Source organism: Adiantum capillus-veneris, chromosome 23, assembly GCF_014529385.1.
Source record: "Adiantum capillus-veneris isolate H3 chromosome 23, ASM1452938v2, whole genome shotgun sequence".
NCBI lineage: Eukaryota > Viridiplantae > Streptophyta > Polypodiopsida > Polypodiales > Pteridaceae > Adiantum > Adiantum capillus-veneris.
This window is the reverse complement of record NC_140953.1, coordinates 87,138,149-87,156,413: the sequence shown is the minus strand read 5'-3', so window position 1 is coordinate 87,156,413 and position 18,265 is coordinate 87,138,149. Positions and strand designations below refer to the sequence as shown.

The 18,265-nt window shown below is 50.0% G+C and overlaps 1 protein-coding gene across 3 annotated transcripts in view; it reads right to left on the bottom strand.

The window, feature by feature from the left end:
• LOC147428117 (transglycosylase) overlaps nt 1–18,265 on the bottom strand; it is a 174,461-nt gene that overhangs the window by 123,680 nt on the left and 32,516 nt on the right. For 2 of the 3 annotated variants that reach the window (XM_086496308.1, XM_086496309.1), the window contains exons 2-4: nt 2,792–2,842; nt 2,460–2,590; nt 2,169–2,285 (exon numbers count right to left, since the gene is read on the bottom strand). In XM_086496308.1, the coding sequence (XP_086352434.1) occupies nt 2,169–2,285; nt 2,460–2,590; nt 2,792–2,842 (299 nt within the window). The remainder of the gene's footprint in view (nt 1–2,168; nt 2,286–2,459; nt 2,591–2,791; nt 2,843–18,265) is intronic. The other variant, XM_086496310.1, reaches the window with a different exon arrangement.

Here is an 18,265-nt window from a genome sequence, read left to right as displayed (position 1 = left end):
ATACTAAGGGAGGAGGGTGTGGTAGGGACGAGGAGGGAGAGAGGGGTAGTGAGGGGTGAAGGGGCGAGGGTAGAGGGGTGTGGCTGGGAATGTCCATGAGCAGACAAATATCATGAGCAGGAAATTCATCAAGCTTGAAATATACTTTTTTTTTTTTGTATCCCGTCTTGAGGGAGCTCTGTGAAAGGAGTTCGCTAGACACAGAGGAGAGCTTTGTCCTAGTTGGAGAAGCACACACCAATGGGGCTGATGTTTGAGGGAGGGGGGGTGAAATCCTGTAGAAGAGATTTCTTCCCGCTTCTATGATTCTTCATAGGCTCACCAAATCCAAAGGCTTCCACCAAGGGCGCATGGGGAGTAGCTTCTGTGACCTTCAACCTTTGAGCTGGCTTAGGTGGCTCATTAGGTTTAGTTACTGTGGAACATTGGAAGAGGGTGTACCTTCAGGCAAAGAGTGAATAGACTCCATAACAAGGCATAGATTTGGTAGCATCCAACCATTCCAACAGATCCTCGTCTGACCCGTCAGGTGGAGTAGGCTGTTCCAATTCAAGGCTGGTTGCTAGGGACAAAGAACTATGTTGCACGACGGGATCCATGCCTCCCTCTAGGCGAATGGGTTGCATCGAGGAGCCAGGAGTATGTATCCACATGGCGTCGTTTCCCCAATCATGAAGTGCTTTAGTGTGTCGTAGCCATGGTCTACCGATGAGCTGATGCCAAATCCACCATCCACTATCACTCCTGAGAATTGCCTCCCCAAGACGGACACTCCACCCTCTGGCGTAACCATCCCCCACTCACCCTAGGTAGAAGGCCACCTTCGAGAGAGTATGAGCCACGAACCAAAATGCATACTGAAGGCACACCAACAGCCTTGGCTGCAGCTGTAGCTGTCCTACACGAGGTCTCCAAGACCGTCTCGATCTCGGAACCAATCCTGGAAAGAAGCGATAGGTATTCCCGCCTCAGGCCAAGCAGACCGAAATAGGCAAGTTTGCCTCCTCTACAAGAACATCTAATGTGGGATCGAACCCATGGCGCCACTGTCGGAAATGAGCTCTGATTGCTCGGATGGCCAACAGGCTCATCGAGATAACCTTAGCCGCCATCTCGGGAGTCTCAAAACTCTATCTGATAGTATCCCCACTCGAGAAGCTGAATGTCAATGATCTTCCCCACCTCTGCTAGAAGGCAGGCCTGTAGAAGGTCGCGTACCTCTCCTCGACTGGGACGGCTATCAATAATCTTGTAGATGAGAGAGGTGGCCTCAAGGCGCTCCACCTCTGTTGCGAGGCACGCTTGCTCTGCTGGCGACAGAGCAAGTCAGACGGTGGGCTCGACGGGGTCGGACAAGGGGGCTTCATCTGAATCCCTTTGTGGCGGAGCATGAGCTTCCATCTATGTCTGCTATTTTTTATGAACGGAGTGTCGACCCCCATTATCTGCTCCAGAAGACCTCCCTCAGAAGGAGGGGCCGTAACAGAGAAGGGGAGCACGACAAGAGTCGAGGGGAAATGGGGAGGGGATGAGGGGGGGAAGGGGATGGACGGGAAGGGGAGGGGGAGTGCAGGCCAACTGGCAGAATGGGGGGAGGGGAGGCTGCGTATGTGGCGGGTTATGGGGCTGCGGGCGAGGTGAAAGGGGAGGAGAGAGGGGAGCGCGAGCGGGGGGGGGGGGGGGGGGGGGGGGGGTTATTGGGGTTGGGGTGGGGGGGTGGTGAAGCTGCGAACAGGCGAGCAGGGGTGAGCAGCAGAGGAGCAAGCGTAGAGGACGATGACCAGTGGTCAGTGAAGTTAGTGGGCTCCCTCTCTGCAGCTTTTTGTTGGTATCTAATAGGATTCAGCATCTATTTATAGCGTAAGCTTATGATCAAGGTGTACTCATCATCATCCAGGGAATGGCATACACAATGTCATGGATGCACAAAGAGGACCTCTAGCAGCATTTCTGTCGGTCCAAACTTTGTGTACTAGATAACATTTCTAGGTGATGTGCCAGATGCAGTTTAGATAAGAATCTCCAGATTTAGTTTAGATAGGAATCTTGCACCTGCCTGCACGTATTAGGCAAGACCTGGGTGCATAATTTTTCTGATACAAAAAAACATACCATCCAAAAATTAACTCCTCCCAACATCATTAAGAGTAGTAAAGGTAAGACCTTACTTTTTCTTGTAAGTGGAAAGCCACTTCAAAAAAGATCCACCGAAGTACACACTGACAAATGGCCTATAAAGCATTGACGGAGATAACTCATTTGTGTAATAAGTGTAGCCCATGTCCCTACAGTTCGTAAGCCAACACCACTTAATCAGAAGGCTTACAATACAGTAGAAAAAGTTAGTAAATACTGATAGAAAGGTCACAGTGATGTAGAGATTTTTATATCATGAGACCAGATTTTGGCACTCAAAATGAGCCTTGGATGTTATCATTCGAAGTCCAAGCGCACATTACCTAGCAAGCCATTCCGCAGTCGACTGAAGTGTTTGCATCAGCCCAGTGCTTGCTTCTCCAAGTTTGGGCTCAAAACGATAAGCAAGAGGTTGTCGGTTACTCTCAACCTCTGCAATGGCACAAATCATCAACTGCAAAAGAGAGATGGTGGCTTGTTATTAAGGACAACCATATGCAAAACCTTAAATTAAAAACTAGAACTTTCATGGCATACGGCATTCAATTGATAAAACTTCACCTACAAAAGATATGTACATACATGCATACATGCATATGTATGTTCCAAAATTATCCACTTCTTTTCAACTTGCCAGTGGGAACAAGCAACTCACTGGATCAAGTTTGTTTCCAAAATGCCTTTTGATGATTATATTTGACATTGCCTGTACAGCCCAAAAGCAAACAGATAAAATCAACAGCAGAGTAAAGTTACAGCTCCAATGTGTCTGCTTCTGTTTTCATATACAATATGGATCAACTTCCAAAGAAACTTAGATATGCAACATGTCCTCAAGTGACATATAAGCTTGTAAAGAAAATAACTAACAGTCGTAATGTAGTCTGAATCCCTAACAAGCATAATGTACTATAAATTCCTGATTTTTTGGTGCCACAAGACTCGTCAACTCTTTCATTGCAATAAGTATATAAAGCGGCAGGTCACACAGGATAGACGTTGTATCCACCAAGGCACGACGTGCCGACCAGAAAGAACAACTTGAAACAAGTTTAGCATTTGAAACACTTGGATTGAAAAGAGAATACCACACTAGAGACTGTACACCAAGTGGTGTAGTTCCACTCCCAAAAGCACTAGCCCGTAACTTGGTGCCGCTCTCGGTATTTCTTTATATTGATATATTGATCTTCACAAGATACAATAGCCAAGGAGAACCACACCTCTAACTCCAAGTGTATAATTACTCCCCTGAGGCTTTCTTTTGTAGGCCCTTAGCCTTGCTTTTTACACTTAAAAAGATTACAGCTTTTATGTTCCAAGAAATTTCAATCAACTGCTTTTCCTGCTGGCTCGCAACTGCCACATTTGCAAACTATAGTACAACAGCCAGGGAGAACCACACCTCTAACTCCCCAACTGTATAATTACTCCCCTGAGGCTTTCTTTTTATAGGCCCTTAGCCTTGCTTTTTACACTTAAAAAGCTTACAGCTTCTATGTTCCAAGAAATTACAATCAACTGCTTTTCCTGCTGGCCCGAAACTGCCACATTTGCGAACTATACGGAAATCTGCTTTTCCTAATGCAAAACATGGCGCAGATCCTGCCACATTTTCCAGCTGGCTCGAAACTGCCACATTGGCAAACTCCACGGAAATCTTCTTTTCCTGCTGAATTGCGGCGCAGATCCTGCCGCAATTCATGGCAGTTTTTCTTGCTTTTTGGTGCTCATCTAGGTTGACTCTCTCACTCCTATCTCTTTCGGTCCATAGTCATGCACTGCCTCAGTTTGTGACATACCCCTCCCCCCCCCTATAGAAAGGTAATCAGCCGCAATTACACCTACAAAATTCAATCCAATTCTTGAGCAGACACTGATTTCATGCATGCATCCCAATGAGCATCACCACTAGACAGTACATTCTCTAGCATGCATCAACACAAAATCCCGTTCCAAAATCCAAATCAGTCTAGCTATCTCATCCTCGTCAAATCTGTCGATATCCCCACATAGTGATCTTCTTGGTCATGACATCTACCTGATGCAGTAAGACCACATATCTAGTCTCTCTCATGTAAGTCAGAAAGTTTGACACACTAGAATCAAGTCAATGCTACAAAATGCCATGCCAATGCTATAGATATTGTTGCTAGATTAGCTTTATCTAAAATAAATATAATTCTAAATGAGTTATTGGAAATAATTGGATCCAGAAGTGAGAGGGTTTTCTCACTTGAGACATCCGAGTACAGATGTTTCTAGTGCATCATTCAGAGGAATGGCAAGAGCACTATGAACGGGAATATTTGTAGGCCACCAAGAACAGATACTTCTAATGCGTCACATCCCATGGATGACAGAGAGCTTTGAGAAGAAGCATTCAACCATCCAAAATGGACATCTCTGATGCTTCATGGGATGGTGGCATAGAGCATCGCGAACGAGTTGTTCCGTAAGTTCGGTGAGAAACGACACATGGTCAAGCACTTGAATGAAGATGGGCTCTGAGTAAGCTTTGAGAAAATAAAGACTGCTCCTCCCCCCCCCCCTCGCTGCGCCATCGCCTCCCCCCCCCCCCCCCCCCCCCCCCGCTGCCCTTGCGCTGCCTCCACCCTCGCCTATCGCTGCGCACTGTCCCCCATCCCCTGCCACTCCTGAGCGCTGCCCCACAGCCGCCCGCTGCCTCCCCTCCTCGCTGCCCCGCGGGCTGCCCACTGCCTGCCTGCGCGCTGCCTTACCCCCCCCATCCCGCTTGCGCACATTAGCCATCTACTCCACACACCCCCCCCCCACCCTTCCTGCACATTGGCTCGTGTAGCACTGTTCTTTTTGGGCAAGTGCTCGGAGCTCGTCTGCAGTCTCTCTCCACCGCTCGCTCGTTTCGCCACAGCAGTAGACACAGATGGAGGCTCCAGCTCCGCCTCAGAGGGACTCGCCCGAAGCCCCCTCGCCCGACCCCGCTGAGCCCACCATTCGACTTGCTCTTTCGCCGACAGAGCAAGCGAGCCTTGCTGCAGAGGTAGAGCGATTGCAGGCGACTTCTGTCATCTTCAAGATTCTCGGCACCCGACCTAGCAGAGGAGAGCTGTGTGACCTTCTCCAAGCCCGCCTTCTCGCAGAGGTGGGCAAGATCCTGGACGTGCATATACTCGGACGAGGCTACTACCAGATCGAGTTTGAGACCTCCGAGATGGCGTCCAAGGTCATCGCCATGAGTCCATTGACCATCCGAGCAGCACATGCCCACTTTCACCAGTGGAGACATGGTTTTGACCCTGCTTCGGATGTTCTAGTAGAGGAGGCAGACATCCCCATCTCATTCTGCTTTCCGGGTTTGCGGAGGGAGTACCTACCACTTTTGTCGAGGATCGGCTCAGCCATTGGGACTGTCTTGGAGACACCTCGCACGGTAGCCTCAGTAGCTGCCAAGGCCGCTGGCATTCCCTCAGTTCGCGTTTTGGTCAGAGACACTCACACGCTCCCAAAAGTTATTCTTCTACCTCGGGTGAGTGGGGGTTGGTTTAGACAGAGTGCGGAGTATTCGGGCCTCCCGAACCAGTGCTTCATTTGTCGACAAATGGGTCATCTAGCGAAGGCCTGTCCACGGAGGAGGCCTAGACCTACACCACAGCCTCAGCCCCAGCCTGCAAGGGCTGGCCAGCAGACACAGACAGAGACACAGCGCACAGATGCAGAGCCACCCTTTGAGCCTGGGGCTCCAGTAGAGAAGGGATGGCAGCACGCCCGTGGTAGATGACGTCAAGGGCCAAAGCGTCAGCCTGGCACTCAAGAGTGGTCCCCAGGCGCCTACTCAGAAGCAGTGGGTTCCCACAAGGAACCGGTTTGGTCCTCTTGAGCAGGATGAGGTCCCTGCTCCAGCCCCCTCCCCAGCTTCACCTTCGACAACCCCTCCCCCCCCCCACAGAGTTCCCCCCCCCTCCTCCTCATCCTCCCCCCCGCCTCCTGCTCCCGCCGCCTCTTCTTCCCGCCCCTCTACCTCTGCCGCTCCCTCCCGCCCCTCTTCTCCACCACTCTCCCCAGCTCCTTCTCCCCCCCCTCCTACTTCAGTTCCACCGTCTGTTGGGGTATAAAGCCCAATGTGGTCGCCCAAGTAAGTGGACGGGCCGCCAGGTATGTACACATATTCTCTTGTAAAAACCTAATAATAACTCACTATGCTCTACACATTACAGTAGAGCGAGTTCACCATATCGTCGTGCTCTTCTTCTCGCACTCTCTCTCGCGTCACACTTCCGCTCGTACTCCTTCAACTAGTATCAGAGCTAGGGATCGAGGCTCGGGCCAGCATTTGCAGGTAGCCAGAGTCACCTGCTCAGATTGGAGTGAGATTCGACACGCGAAGACACGGCCCTAATTCCTGTGGGGGTGCCCTAAGGGCTTGGTGTACTCAGATTTTCATTCTGAGGTCATCTCGGCCACCGTTCGGCTTCAACAAAGATCTGCGCACACCATTTTCGACTACGTGGTCTCGGCGGGTGCAGATCCGACTCTGCAATTTTGGGGTTTCGGCCTACGACTGCAAGTGCTGAGGATATCTGCACTTCCAGAGTGCTGATTTGTGGCTATCTACACAACGAAGGACGGCTTACAGTTCTTGGAGGCGTGTCACATACGACACGGGCGCACCTACACACAGACTGTAGGCGACATCCACTAGTTCATCAGGTAGCTTGTGTTTGTTGCTTGATATTCCAGATTTCAACCTGACATTGCAGGTACTTCCACATGGGATGTATTGTCAGAGATGATGTATGTCTGTTGAGGGTTTGCTGGCTGTGAGTCATGCAGCTAACAACCGCCGCAGCGGTTACAGCATACAGTGGGAAATTTGTGAATGTATGACTTTGTAGGAAGTCTATGTACTGTCAGATTTACTGCAGCCTTTGTTGAGGGTCGAGTGAGGTTTTATTGAGCTAAGGTATTCTCGAATGTTGAGATCCTTTCGGTGATACAGGTCTTGGAGCGATCCCTCGAGCACCCTTAGATAGGTAGCTAGGATGTATTGACTGTGAGTTAGACAGTTGGGATTGCATCTTTGCTTTACTGCCGTTGAGGCATTGTCGCAGTCTATGCTTACAGGACAGTGAGAGACAGTACAGGTGTTAGACAGGTTTACCCACAGCTTACAGTGTTAGAGAGACAGTGGTTTTTTGAGCTATTTTTTGTCTGTTTTTAGTACACCAGAGCCATTTTACAAAGGAGACTCTACCGAAATTTCTGCAGAATCTGAAGCTTTATTGGTTCATTTGACAGGTTGATATTGGTTCAGAGGTTAGTTTACAGGAGAAACTCTGCCGAATTTTTCCCAGGAAAGTAAACCACTGTGAAGCGTAGCTATGGCTGGATCACAGGACACGGCTCTTTACAATATCAAGAAGCTGGATGGAACCAATTTCCCATTGTGGAAGAAGCAGATTTTGCATGTGTTGGTACAAAAGAAGCAGATAAAACCTATAAAGCTCAAGGGGATAAAACCACAAGATATGGACGAAGATGAATGGAGCGAAATGGATGAATTGGCACTTTCTACCATTATGCTGACTTTGGCAGAAAGCGTTTACTTCAATGTAGCAGACAAGATGTCGGCTTATCAAGCATGGACAAAGCTGAGTGATCTTTATGAGAAGCAGAGTGCAGCTTCACAGGTATACTGGCTTAAGAAGCTTGTTGACTTGAAGATGAAAGAAGGGACACCTATGTCCAATCATCTGAATGAATTCAACACCATCTACAGTCAGTTGTCAGCTCAAGGTGTCAAGTTTGATGAACCTGTTAGAGCTATGTTCCTGTTGATCACATTGCCGGAAAGTTGGGACACTTTTCGCACAGCTTTGAGTAATTCTGCACCTCCAGATGGTTTGACCATAGCAGGTGTAGAAGGCAGTCTGCTTACTGAAGAAACCAATAGAAAGACAATGGACAAAGGCAAAGGAACAGCCTTAGTTGTCAGGGGAAGGACCAAAGAAAAGTACAAAGGTGGAAAGAGGGATCAGTCTCGTAGCAAGTCCCGCAGTGCTAAAGGCAAGAGTGACATAGAATGCTACCATTGTGGCAAGAAGGGTCACATGAAAAGAGACTGCAGAGAATGGAAAGCAGAAAAAGGCAAAGAGAAAGCTGAAGACCATGGTGAGAAGAACAAGTCCTCAGTGAAGATTCAAGAAATAAATGTGACAAACACTGTTGCAGAGGATGACAGTCTAGTGTCAGGAGACATCTACTTCTTGAAAATACAATGGACTCAGCTCTTCTTACAGCATCTGATGGAAATGCACTGAGTGACTGGATTATAGACTCAGGGGCATCACTTCATGTGTCTCCAAACAAGGAGTGGTTTACCTCTTATGTGACCACTAAAGATCATGTTCGGCTAGGCAATGGGCAGACATGTGAGATCTTAGGTGTTGGAGATGTTCAATTGAAGTTTCAGAATGGCTCTTCTTTCACGCTGAAAATGTGAGACATGTTCCCGCAATTACAAAGAGCTTGATCAGCACAGGTTTACTTGATGATGCTGGCTACGTCACCACTTTTGGACAGAACATGTGGAAGATATCCAAGGGTTCTATGACAGTAGCACATGGAGTAAAGTCTGAAGGACTTTACATGATTTATGTATCAAATGTCTCTAAAAATGTAATCAATGTAACCGAGCAGCCGAACGTTTCTTTGTGGCATAGCCGGTTAGGACATATGTCCAAGAAGGGAATGGAAATCTTGTCTCGTTCTGGTTATTTGCCTGGCTTTTCATTTAATGATTTTGAATTCTGTGAACATTGTCTGTATGGTAAGCAAACACAGCAGCCACATAAGCATAGAAGCAGTAGAAGAGATACACAGTTCGCACTTGTTCATAGTGATTTGTGTGGACCTATGCCTAACCTATCTCTAGGGGGAGCTTCTTACTTTATGACATTTATAGATGATTACTCGAGGAAAGTATGGGTTTACTTTCTCAAGCACAAGGATGAAGCGTTTAGTGTTTTCAAAACGTTTGTGACACTCGTGGAGAATCACAGTGGCAAGAAGCTTAAATGCTTACGCACTGACAATGGTGGAGAGTATGTTTCAACGGCCTTTCAGGACTTTTGTGAGTCAAAAGGTATAAAACGTGAACTTACTGCTCCTTACAATCCTCCTCAAAATGGTGTTGCTGAGAGGATGAATAGGACCATACAAGAGAAGGTCAGAAGTATGTTGTCTAATGCACACTGCCAAATGGGTTTTGGGCTGAAGCTGTATCAACAGCTGTTCATCTTATAAATAGATCTCCTAGCAAGGTTTTGCAGAAGGATTCAGTGCCAGAGATGGTATGGTCAGGCAAAATGCCCTCATACAAGCATCTCAGAGTCTTTGGCTGTGAGGCATATACTCATGTTCCAAAGGAATTTAGGAACAAACTTGAGCCAAAGAGTAGAAAGTGCATCTTTCTAGGCTATGGTAATTCTGGTGAGATGGGGTACAGACTTTGGGATCCCGAATCCAGAAAGGTTGTCCGCAGCAATGATGTTCACTTTAATGAACCAAATATCATTCTAAACCAGAGAGGGTTGAGGAGATTAGAAGAGTTGTCTTCCAAGAAGATGGACCTGCACGTGCAAGACAAAATGTCAGGGCTCAAGAGGAGCAAGGACAGGATAGAGTGGAACCACAGGTTGTGGCTGAGCCTGAGCCACCTATTGTGCGTAGATCTAGGACGTATCACGCGACCTCCTGATAGGTTTGTTCCATCTATGAACTATGTCATGTTGACTGATTGCAATGAGCCTTCATGTTACAAGGAAGCAGTGCAAATGAAGGACTCCGGGAATTGGCAATTGGCCATGCAGTCAGAGATGACAGCTCTGCATAAAAACCAGACATGGAAGCTAGTTAAATTACCACAGGGCAAAAAGGCTCTACCTTGTAAATGGGTTTACAGGTATAAGATCACCGCTCATGATAGTCAGCCAAAGTACAAAGCAAGGCTTGTTGCCAAGGGCTTTAAGCAAGAACAAGGCATTGACTTTGATGAAGTCTTCTCTCCGTGGTCAAGATGACTACATTGAGATGCTTTCTTGCATTGGTTGCCATATTAGATTTGGTGTTGCACCAAATGGATGTCAAGACAGCGTTCTTGCATGGTGATTTAGATGTGGAAATTTACATGCAGCAGCCAGAAGGGTTTGTTGAGAAAGGCAAGGAAGATTTGGTATGCCAGTTGTTAAAGAGTCTTTATGACCATAAATTCCACAAGTTTATGCTTTCTCAAGGCTACAAACGTAGTGAGTTCGATCACTGTCTATATACAAGAAGGCTAAGGATGGTAGTTGGCTGATCCTTATTTTGTATGTGGATGACATGTTGATTGCTGGCAAGCACTTGGAAGAAATTTCAGCTTTGAAGTCAAAGATGGCAAAATCGTTTGACATGAAAGACATGGGTGAGGCAAGTCATATACTTGGTATGCGCATTGAGAGAGACAGATCAAAGAAGTTGATTTGGTTATCTCAAACAGAGTATATTGACAAGGTTTTGCAACGTTTCAATATGGAGAAGGGAAAGGCATTTGTTCCATTGCCACCATATGTGAAACTTAGCAAACAAGATTGTCCTGTGTCTGAGGAAGAACAGGCTGAAATGGATAAGATTCCATATGCGTCTGCAGTGGGTAGTTTGATGTATGCAATGATTGCTACTCGCCCAACATTGCATTTGCAGTGGGAGTAGTAAGTCGATACATGTCAAACCCAGGCAAGAAACATTGGGAGGCAGTGAAAGGAATATTGAGATACCTGAAAGCTACAAAGAGTATGCGCATATGCTATGGGAGTCAGGAGCTAAGTGTAAAGGGTTTTACAGACTCAGATTATGCAGGTGACTTAGACAACCGAAGGTCTACGTCAGGGTATGTCTTTACATTGGCTGGTGGAGCAGTATCATGGCGTTCTAGATTACAAGATTGTGTTACTCAGTCTACTACAGAGGCTGAATATGTTGCAGCATCAGAGGCATGCAAAGAATCAATTTGGCTTAATCGACTAGTAACAGATTTGGGAATCAAAGAAGAGATGCCTGTGTTATATTGTGATAGTCAAAGTGCTATACAATTGGCTCGCAATCCAGTTTATCACTCAAAGACAAAGCATGTGGATGTGAAGTATCATTTCATAAGGGAAATGCTCGAGGATAAGCAACTTCAGCTTGTCAAAGTTCACACCACAGAAAATCCTGCTGATCTACTTACAAAAGGACTTCCCTCAGAGAGCTTTGCGCATTCTCGCAAGCAGTTAGGTGTAGGGTAGTACATCACTTCTCTACATCTCTTGTATATTAGCTTGTATAGTAGCTTCTCTCACACTTAAAGTACCACATTGGACTTTAAGTGGGAGGTTGTTGGGGTATAAAGCCCAATGTGGTCGCCCAGGTAAGTGGACGGGCCGCCAGGTATGTACACATATTCTTTTGTAAAAACCTAATAATAACTCACTATGCTCTACACATTACAGTAGAGCGAGTTCACCATATCGTCATGCTCTTCTTCTCGCACTCTCTCTCGCGTCACACTTCCGCTCGTACTCCTTCACCATCGACCCAGGAGGGAAGGGCCTTCTCCGGCGGCTAGGAGATCTCTTGGCACCGCCTTTGCCACGAGTCGCTTAGCGAGAGAGGGACAGCCCTTCTTGCGACCCCCTCTGCAGGTACAGACATCTTCCCTTGCAGCTATCCCTCGTGGTCTGACGAGCATTGACATCCGGCACCGATGGGACTTCTTCGACTACGGCTTCACTTGTTTTCTTGGCGACCCCTCAACAGACCATGAGGCAGCCTGCTTCAAGGTCCATGTACGTACGGCCCGCTCTGCTTGGGCTTGGGAGAGGCACTCCATGCAGTCACGCCTATCTAGAGGACGCTCGGATGCAGATTACTCCCCATCCAAGCCAGCCTCGAAGATAGCCCGTCTAGCTGCTGCGGCAGCATCTGTTCTCTCTCGCTCCCCATGAGGATCGTCTCATGGAACGTGGAGGGACTAGGTGGGCCCCAGTTTCAGCGTTAGCGGGGCCGACTGCGTCAGGAGCTTCAGCGCTGCCTTGTGGGAGGAGAGATTTATCTCCTTATGCTTCAAGAGCACCATCTGTGTGAGAGCCGCATTAGACGTTGTGGTCAGCTCTTGCGTGGACGATATGATACTTTTTGGTCAGTTGCTATTGGACCTGGAGGCATCCAGGGTGGGGTATGTATGACTATTGCGGACTCTTTACAGCAGGACATTGTGGGCAGAGGGATTATTGTGCCAGGTAGGGCTCAATGGATTACTATGCAGGTTCAGGGTGGCCTAGTGGGTTTCCTGAACATCTATGCGCCCAATGTGGTGAGTGCTCGTGCAGAGTTTTGGTCCAGATAGTTGAGTCTCTGCCGTCGGCAGAACATTGGTGCATAGGAGGGGACTTCAACATGTTGGAGGACCCTTCTGACACGATTGGTGGCAGCCATGCTACAGTGCATGGAGTTGAGCTGGCAACTTGGGAGAGGTTTTGTATGAGTGAGGGTTTCGGATGTTTGACAGCACTCTGGTTCTGTGAGGCCCCCAAACAGCCTTGCCTTCTCTCGGTCGGCGGACCGCAAAGTGGGAGGAGTGAATCTATCGCGGATAGATCGCTTCTACACTAGTGACCACTTCAGTGACTTGGGCGGGACAGTGGGCATTCTGGCAGGGACCTCCTTCTCGGACCATGCACCAGTGATCCTCACAGTAGCAGACAGGCAGCGGAGTGGGGGCACGATGCTTCGCATCTCAGAGAAAGTCTTGTTGGACTCAGCACTCACAGAGCGGGTAGAGGCTCTTTGGACAGAGAGCTTGGACAGGCAGGAGTCTCCTGCTGACAGAGTGGCCTTAGGCCTAGCCCAGATTAGCCGCTTTTTTCTCCAGGAGTCTCTAGCTCGCCAAGATGCCGCGAGAGAGGAGAAGCAGCGTCTCAGACGGGGCATTGCTTCGCTACAGAGGATGCAGGAGCACCATCCACACAGTCCTTGGTTGGAGGAGCAATTACAGCAGCCTCGACAGGAGCTTGCTAGTAAAGAGAAGAGGCGACATGAGTTTGCTGTTCACCGACAGGCATCTCAGTGGACTCCGGTGGGCGATAGAGTGACTGGTGCTTTCTTTGAGGCAGTGGGACCTCAGCACTCGCATGCCAAGGTCAGTCAGTTGAGGAGGCCAGACGGGTCAGTTGCTTCTGAGTCCGAGGATATGCGTGCAATTGCTACTGACTTTTACCGTGAGTTACTGTCTGCATAGCCCCAGTCAGAGTGTCAGGATGCATGCAGAGAGCAAGTTTGGGCAAAGATGCCTTGTCTTGTGACTGAGGAGATGCGTCAGAGGCTTGAGCTGCCACTTCAGCTTGAGGAGCAGCACACAGCTCTTAGGGCCCTCCCCCGTGGTAGCTGTCCAGGTGAGGATGGGTTGACTCCCAGTTTTTTCTTGAAGTACTGGGACCTGCTTGGCCCAGATCTCTGTAGTGCTTTTCAGTACATTGTGCACACAGGAGTGATGCCTGACAGCATGAGTGAGGGCCTGATCTACCTCATTCCCAAGGAGGGTGGCTCCTTGGATGAGATTCGACAGTGGCTCCCCATCACCATCCTCAACTCAGCCTACAAAATTCTTGCCAAGGCTCTGAGTTTGAAAATTCAACCACTTCTAGAGAGCCTTATACATGGGACTCAGACAAGTTTTGTCAAGGAACGCAGTATCCTTGACAACATCTTTACTTTTTGGGAGGCATTTGCCCTGGCACGACTCCGTGGTGAGGACCTCGTGATTCTTCTTCTCGACTTTGAGAAGGCATACGACAGAGTTGACTGGGACTTTCTAGAGGGCACTCTACGTAGGATGGGCTTCTCAGATGCTTGGGTCAGAGGGGTGTCATCTTTGTACAGACAGGCTCATAGTCAGGTACTTTTGGCAGGAGGTAGAGGTGATCGCTTCATGTTTTCACGCTCGCTCAGACAGGGCTGTCCTCTTGCTCCCTTCCTCTTTATGTTCTATGCGGAGGCGATGAGCAGGTTTTTGGTGTCGCAGCAGGCTGGTCTGCCGGGCTTAGCACTTCCTATTCGGGGAGATGAGCTTTTGGACGCTGAGTTTGCTGACGACTCAGCCTTGTACTTAGATGGCCAGGAGGCCAACCTTCACAGGTGTGAGCAGGCTCTGGAGACATTCTGTTGTGCATCGGACACACTGATCAATTGAGAAAGACAGTGGCTTTCTCGGTTAGTAGTGCCCCTGTGCCCGATTGGATGCCAGGAGAGGGTTTTAGGTGGATTCCCCCTGGGACTGTAGCTCGCTACTTGGGCTGTCAGGTGGGTTTGGACTTGTCTCCCAAAGAGCAGATTGCTCCCCTTCTCCTGTCTATCAGGAGAAAGTTGTTACATAGGAGCTCAGCACGACTTTCTTTGGCTGGCAGAGTAGTAGTTGCCAACCAAGTGTTGTTGGCGACTATGTGGTACATCACTTCTTGCTGGATCTTCTCGAGTTCTTGTATCAGCCAGGTAGAGAGGTTGATCAGGAACTTCCTTTGGTCAGGACGTGACACTCAGATAGCCCGAGCCAAAGTGGCTTGGCAGGTCATCACTCTTCCTTGGGATCATTGATCCAGCACAACAGAGCAGAGCCCTTCTTGGGAAGTTCATCGTCAGAGGACTTCTTCCAGGTGTGAGGAGCCTTGGAAGGAGTTCTTGCTACAGCGGCTTCGTGCTAGGGTGCCTCAGGCAGGAGGCCCTTGGCAACCTTCGACCAGATGGATCTTCACAGAGATGCGCAGAGTTGGTTTGAGCAGGAGACTGGAGGACCGCTTCGCTGTGAGCTTGCTTCGATCTTGGGAGCTCTTGCGACGTGGCTTGGAGCAGAGACAGCCTACGTGCACGGAGAAGCGCCTACGGCAGCCCCTCGTCTAGAACACCATGGTTAGCACTCAGAGAGGCCACTTGGTTGGCAGTCGGCCTCATGTTTCCTAGGGTCCCATGGCAGCGGGTTTAGCACGCTCTTTAGGTGGCTGGCTAGAGTTCACAGGTTTGTCAGAGGAGGTGCAGGGTCTTTAGCTACAGGGCATGAGAGGGGTGCAGAGCATGTGCCAGGACATCTCAGAGTCAGTTCCAACTGAGTGGCTGACGCCTCTCGAGCCAGTAGCACCCCGGTGGATGGGAGCCTTCACACGACTAGAGGTTCTCATCTCAGTCAGGGCCTGCTCAGAGACTGTTCCAGCCCTTTTCTTTGAGCTCCAGGGTAGGAGATGCCTTCAACGAGTTTCAGTAGAGGCCCCGCAAGTGGCAGAGTGTTGTTTTTCGGAGGATCCGAGTAGTGGGCATCTGTGGGAGGACTTGTTTCATAGATCCTGACCCAGCAGCTCTTGAGACTGGACACTGGAGGCTGTGGGCTTGGGAGTGTTGTCCACTGGCACGAGTACAGAGGGATCCTGGTGAGTGGCTATGGAGGGATCCCTTCTCTTCTGCAAACCACCCAGAAGTCCCGTTCTTTCAGTACACTGTTCGCACGTCATATACTAGCAGCACAGAGAGAGGCCCGCCCCGCTGCAGCACCTCATTGGCAGGAGGAGGGTCTCACAGCTGAGTTCTTGGCAGCATTTTGGGAGAGGTTGTGGGACTCCAGACAGCCTAGGCGAGTCACCTTGTTTCAGTGGCTGGTCGCACACAGAGCTACAGCAGTTGGGAGCTCGCTAGTGCATAGTGGTCTCTCGGGCGCATGTGCAGCTTGTGACCATCTTGTGGAGAGTTAGCATCACTGTCTGTGGGACTGTCCCTCGGCCTAGCAGGTGTGGCTACGAGTTCTTCGGCTGATGCCTGCTCTTTCCACGGCTCAACAGTACACTTGGGGAGCAGCGGCTTCGTCCACCCTCACGGGCCCGGCACTTCAGTTTGAGCTATCCTCCACCAGCAGGATGATAGTGATGGAGGAGGGGCGACCTACACTTCAGCCTACTACAAAGCTTACTCCAGAGGAGTGGTGCAGCGAGAGAGAGGAGTGTTGGGAGCTCATCAGTGGCCTGACACTCTGGTTCATCTGGCGGGCCCATTGTTTCTGCATCTTTGAGGCTCGCCCTGTGCCACCAGAAGAGACTGTACGCGATTTTTGGCTAGAGCTGATCCACACTCTCAGAGGACAGCTTGAGGGACTACAAGGCATCTCTGACCGCATGCGGGAGCGCAGAGAGGCTTTCCTACGACTCTGGCGTCCTGGGCCAGGGTGTACTACGATGGCACTACCGACCACCTGTGTGGCTTTTCCCTCCCCCCATTTCCTGATTTAGCCCCATTGTACATATGCTGGTTTTTTCATTAGGAGAGTCCATGGTTGTTAGCCCTCTCTTGAAGAGGTGGTTGTAGCCCTATGGGCAGTTTCAGTAACTAATAGAAGGATCTGTTTCTCGTTTTTTTTTTTTTTTAAAGCTTTGAGAAAATGCAGTTGCTTTCTGAAAAGAAAGTTGCTGAGTGCTTTCCGGAAAAGCAGATGCTTTCCCATAAAGGAATCAATGTTAGCATTGTATCTGTGGATGAGACTCCGTGCAGGGACGCTTGGGTTGTGAATGTGTAAGCATGGTTTTCAGCTTATAAGTTTTTATTGAGGTTTTTGGCAGGTTTATACCTTTTTTCAGAAGTGTCCACTCGCCCACTTAATAAGTGGGCAGCCACTATTAAAAAGAGTCCAGCAGAAAAACAAGGCACCCCATGTGTTGCTATTTCTATTAGTAGGCGATCTCTCTCCGCCCCCCCCCCCCCCCCCCCTTTTTTTTGCAAGAAAAAAGATCCTTCCATTAGTTAATGTTAACTGCACGAAGTCTACAAACCACCTCTATGAGAAAGGGCTACAACAGAAACATGGGGAGACACTCCAAGTGAGAAAAAGATATGTACAATGGGGGCTAAATCACGAGATGGGAGCAGGGAGAAGCCACACTGGTGATGTTTAGAGGGATGTGAGCTCGCTGCTGCTGTACTCTCATGCTGCGCCATCGCCATCACCTCCTCCCCCCCCCCCCCCCCCTCCCCTCCCTCCCTCCCTCACGTGCTGCCCGCTGTCCTCGTGCTGCCCTCAGCCCCCGCTGCCCCCCCCCTCGCGCTGCCCTGTTCCAGCCTTTCTGCCCGCCCTCAGCCCCCTGCTGCCGCCACCCGCCCTCAGCCTCATCCCATGCTGCCGCCTCACGCCCTCATCCAGCTTCGCCACAGAGGGACTCGCCTGAAGCCCCCTCGCCCGACCCCGCTGAGCCCACCATTCGACTTGCTCTTTCGCCGACAGAGCAAGCGAGCCTTGCCGCAGAGGTAGAGCACTTGCAGGCGACTTCGGTCATCTGCAAGGTTCTCAGCACTCGACCTAGCAGAGGAGAGCTGCGAGACCTTCTCCAGGCCCGCCTTCTCGCAGAGGTGGGCAAGATCTTGGATGTCCAGATTCTCAGACGGGGGTACTACCAGATTGAGTTCGAGACTTCCGAGATGGCCTCCAAGGTCATTGCTATGAGTCCACTGGCCATCCGAGCATCACGCGCCCACTTTCGACAGTGGCGACATGGTTTTGATCCGACTTCGGATGTGCTAGTAGAGGAGGCAGACATCCCCATCTCAGTCTGCTTTCCGGGTTTACGGAGGGAGTACCTTCCACTTCTCTCCAGGATTGGCTCCGCCATCGGGACAGTCCTAGAGACACCTCGTACGGCAGCATCAGTAGCTGCCAAGGCGGCTGGCATCCCTTCAGTTCGAGTTTTGGTCAGAGATACCCACACGCTCCCGAAGGTCATCCTTCTGCCTCGAGTGAGTGGGGGTTGGTTTCGACAGAGTGTGGAGTACTCGGGTCTCCCGAACCAGTGCTTCATTTGCAAACAGATGGGCCACCTAGCGAAGGCCTGTCCACGGAGGAGACCACGACCCGCACCCCAGCCTCAGCCCCAACCTGCCAAGGCTGGGCCGCAGCCACAGCCAGCGACACAGAGCACAGATTCAGCGCCACCCTCCGAGCCTGGGGCTCCAGCGGAGGAGGGGTGGCAGCAGGCCCGTGGCCGTCGACGCCAGGGGCCACAGCGACAGCCTGGCACTCAGAGTGGCCCCCAGGTGCCTACTCAGCAGC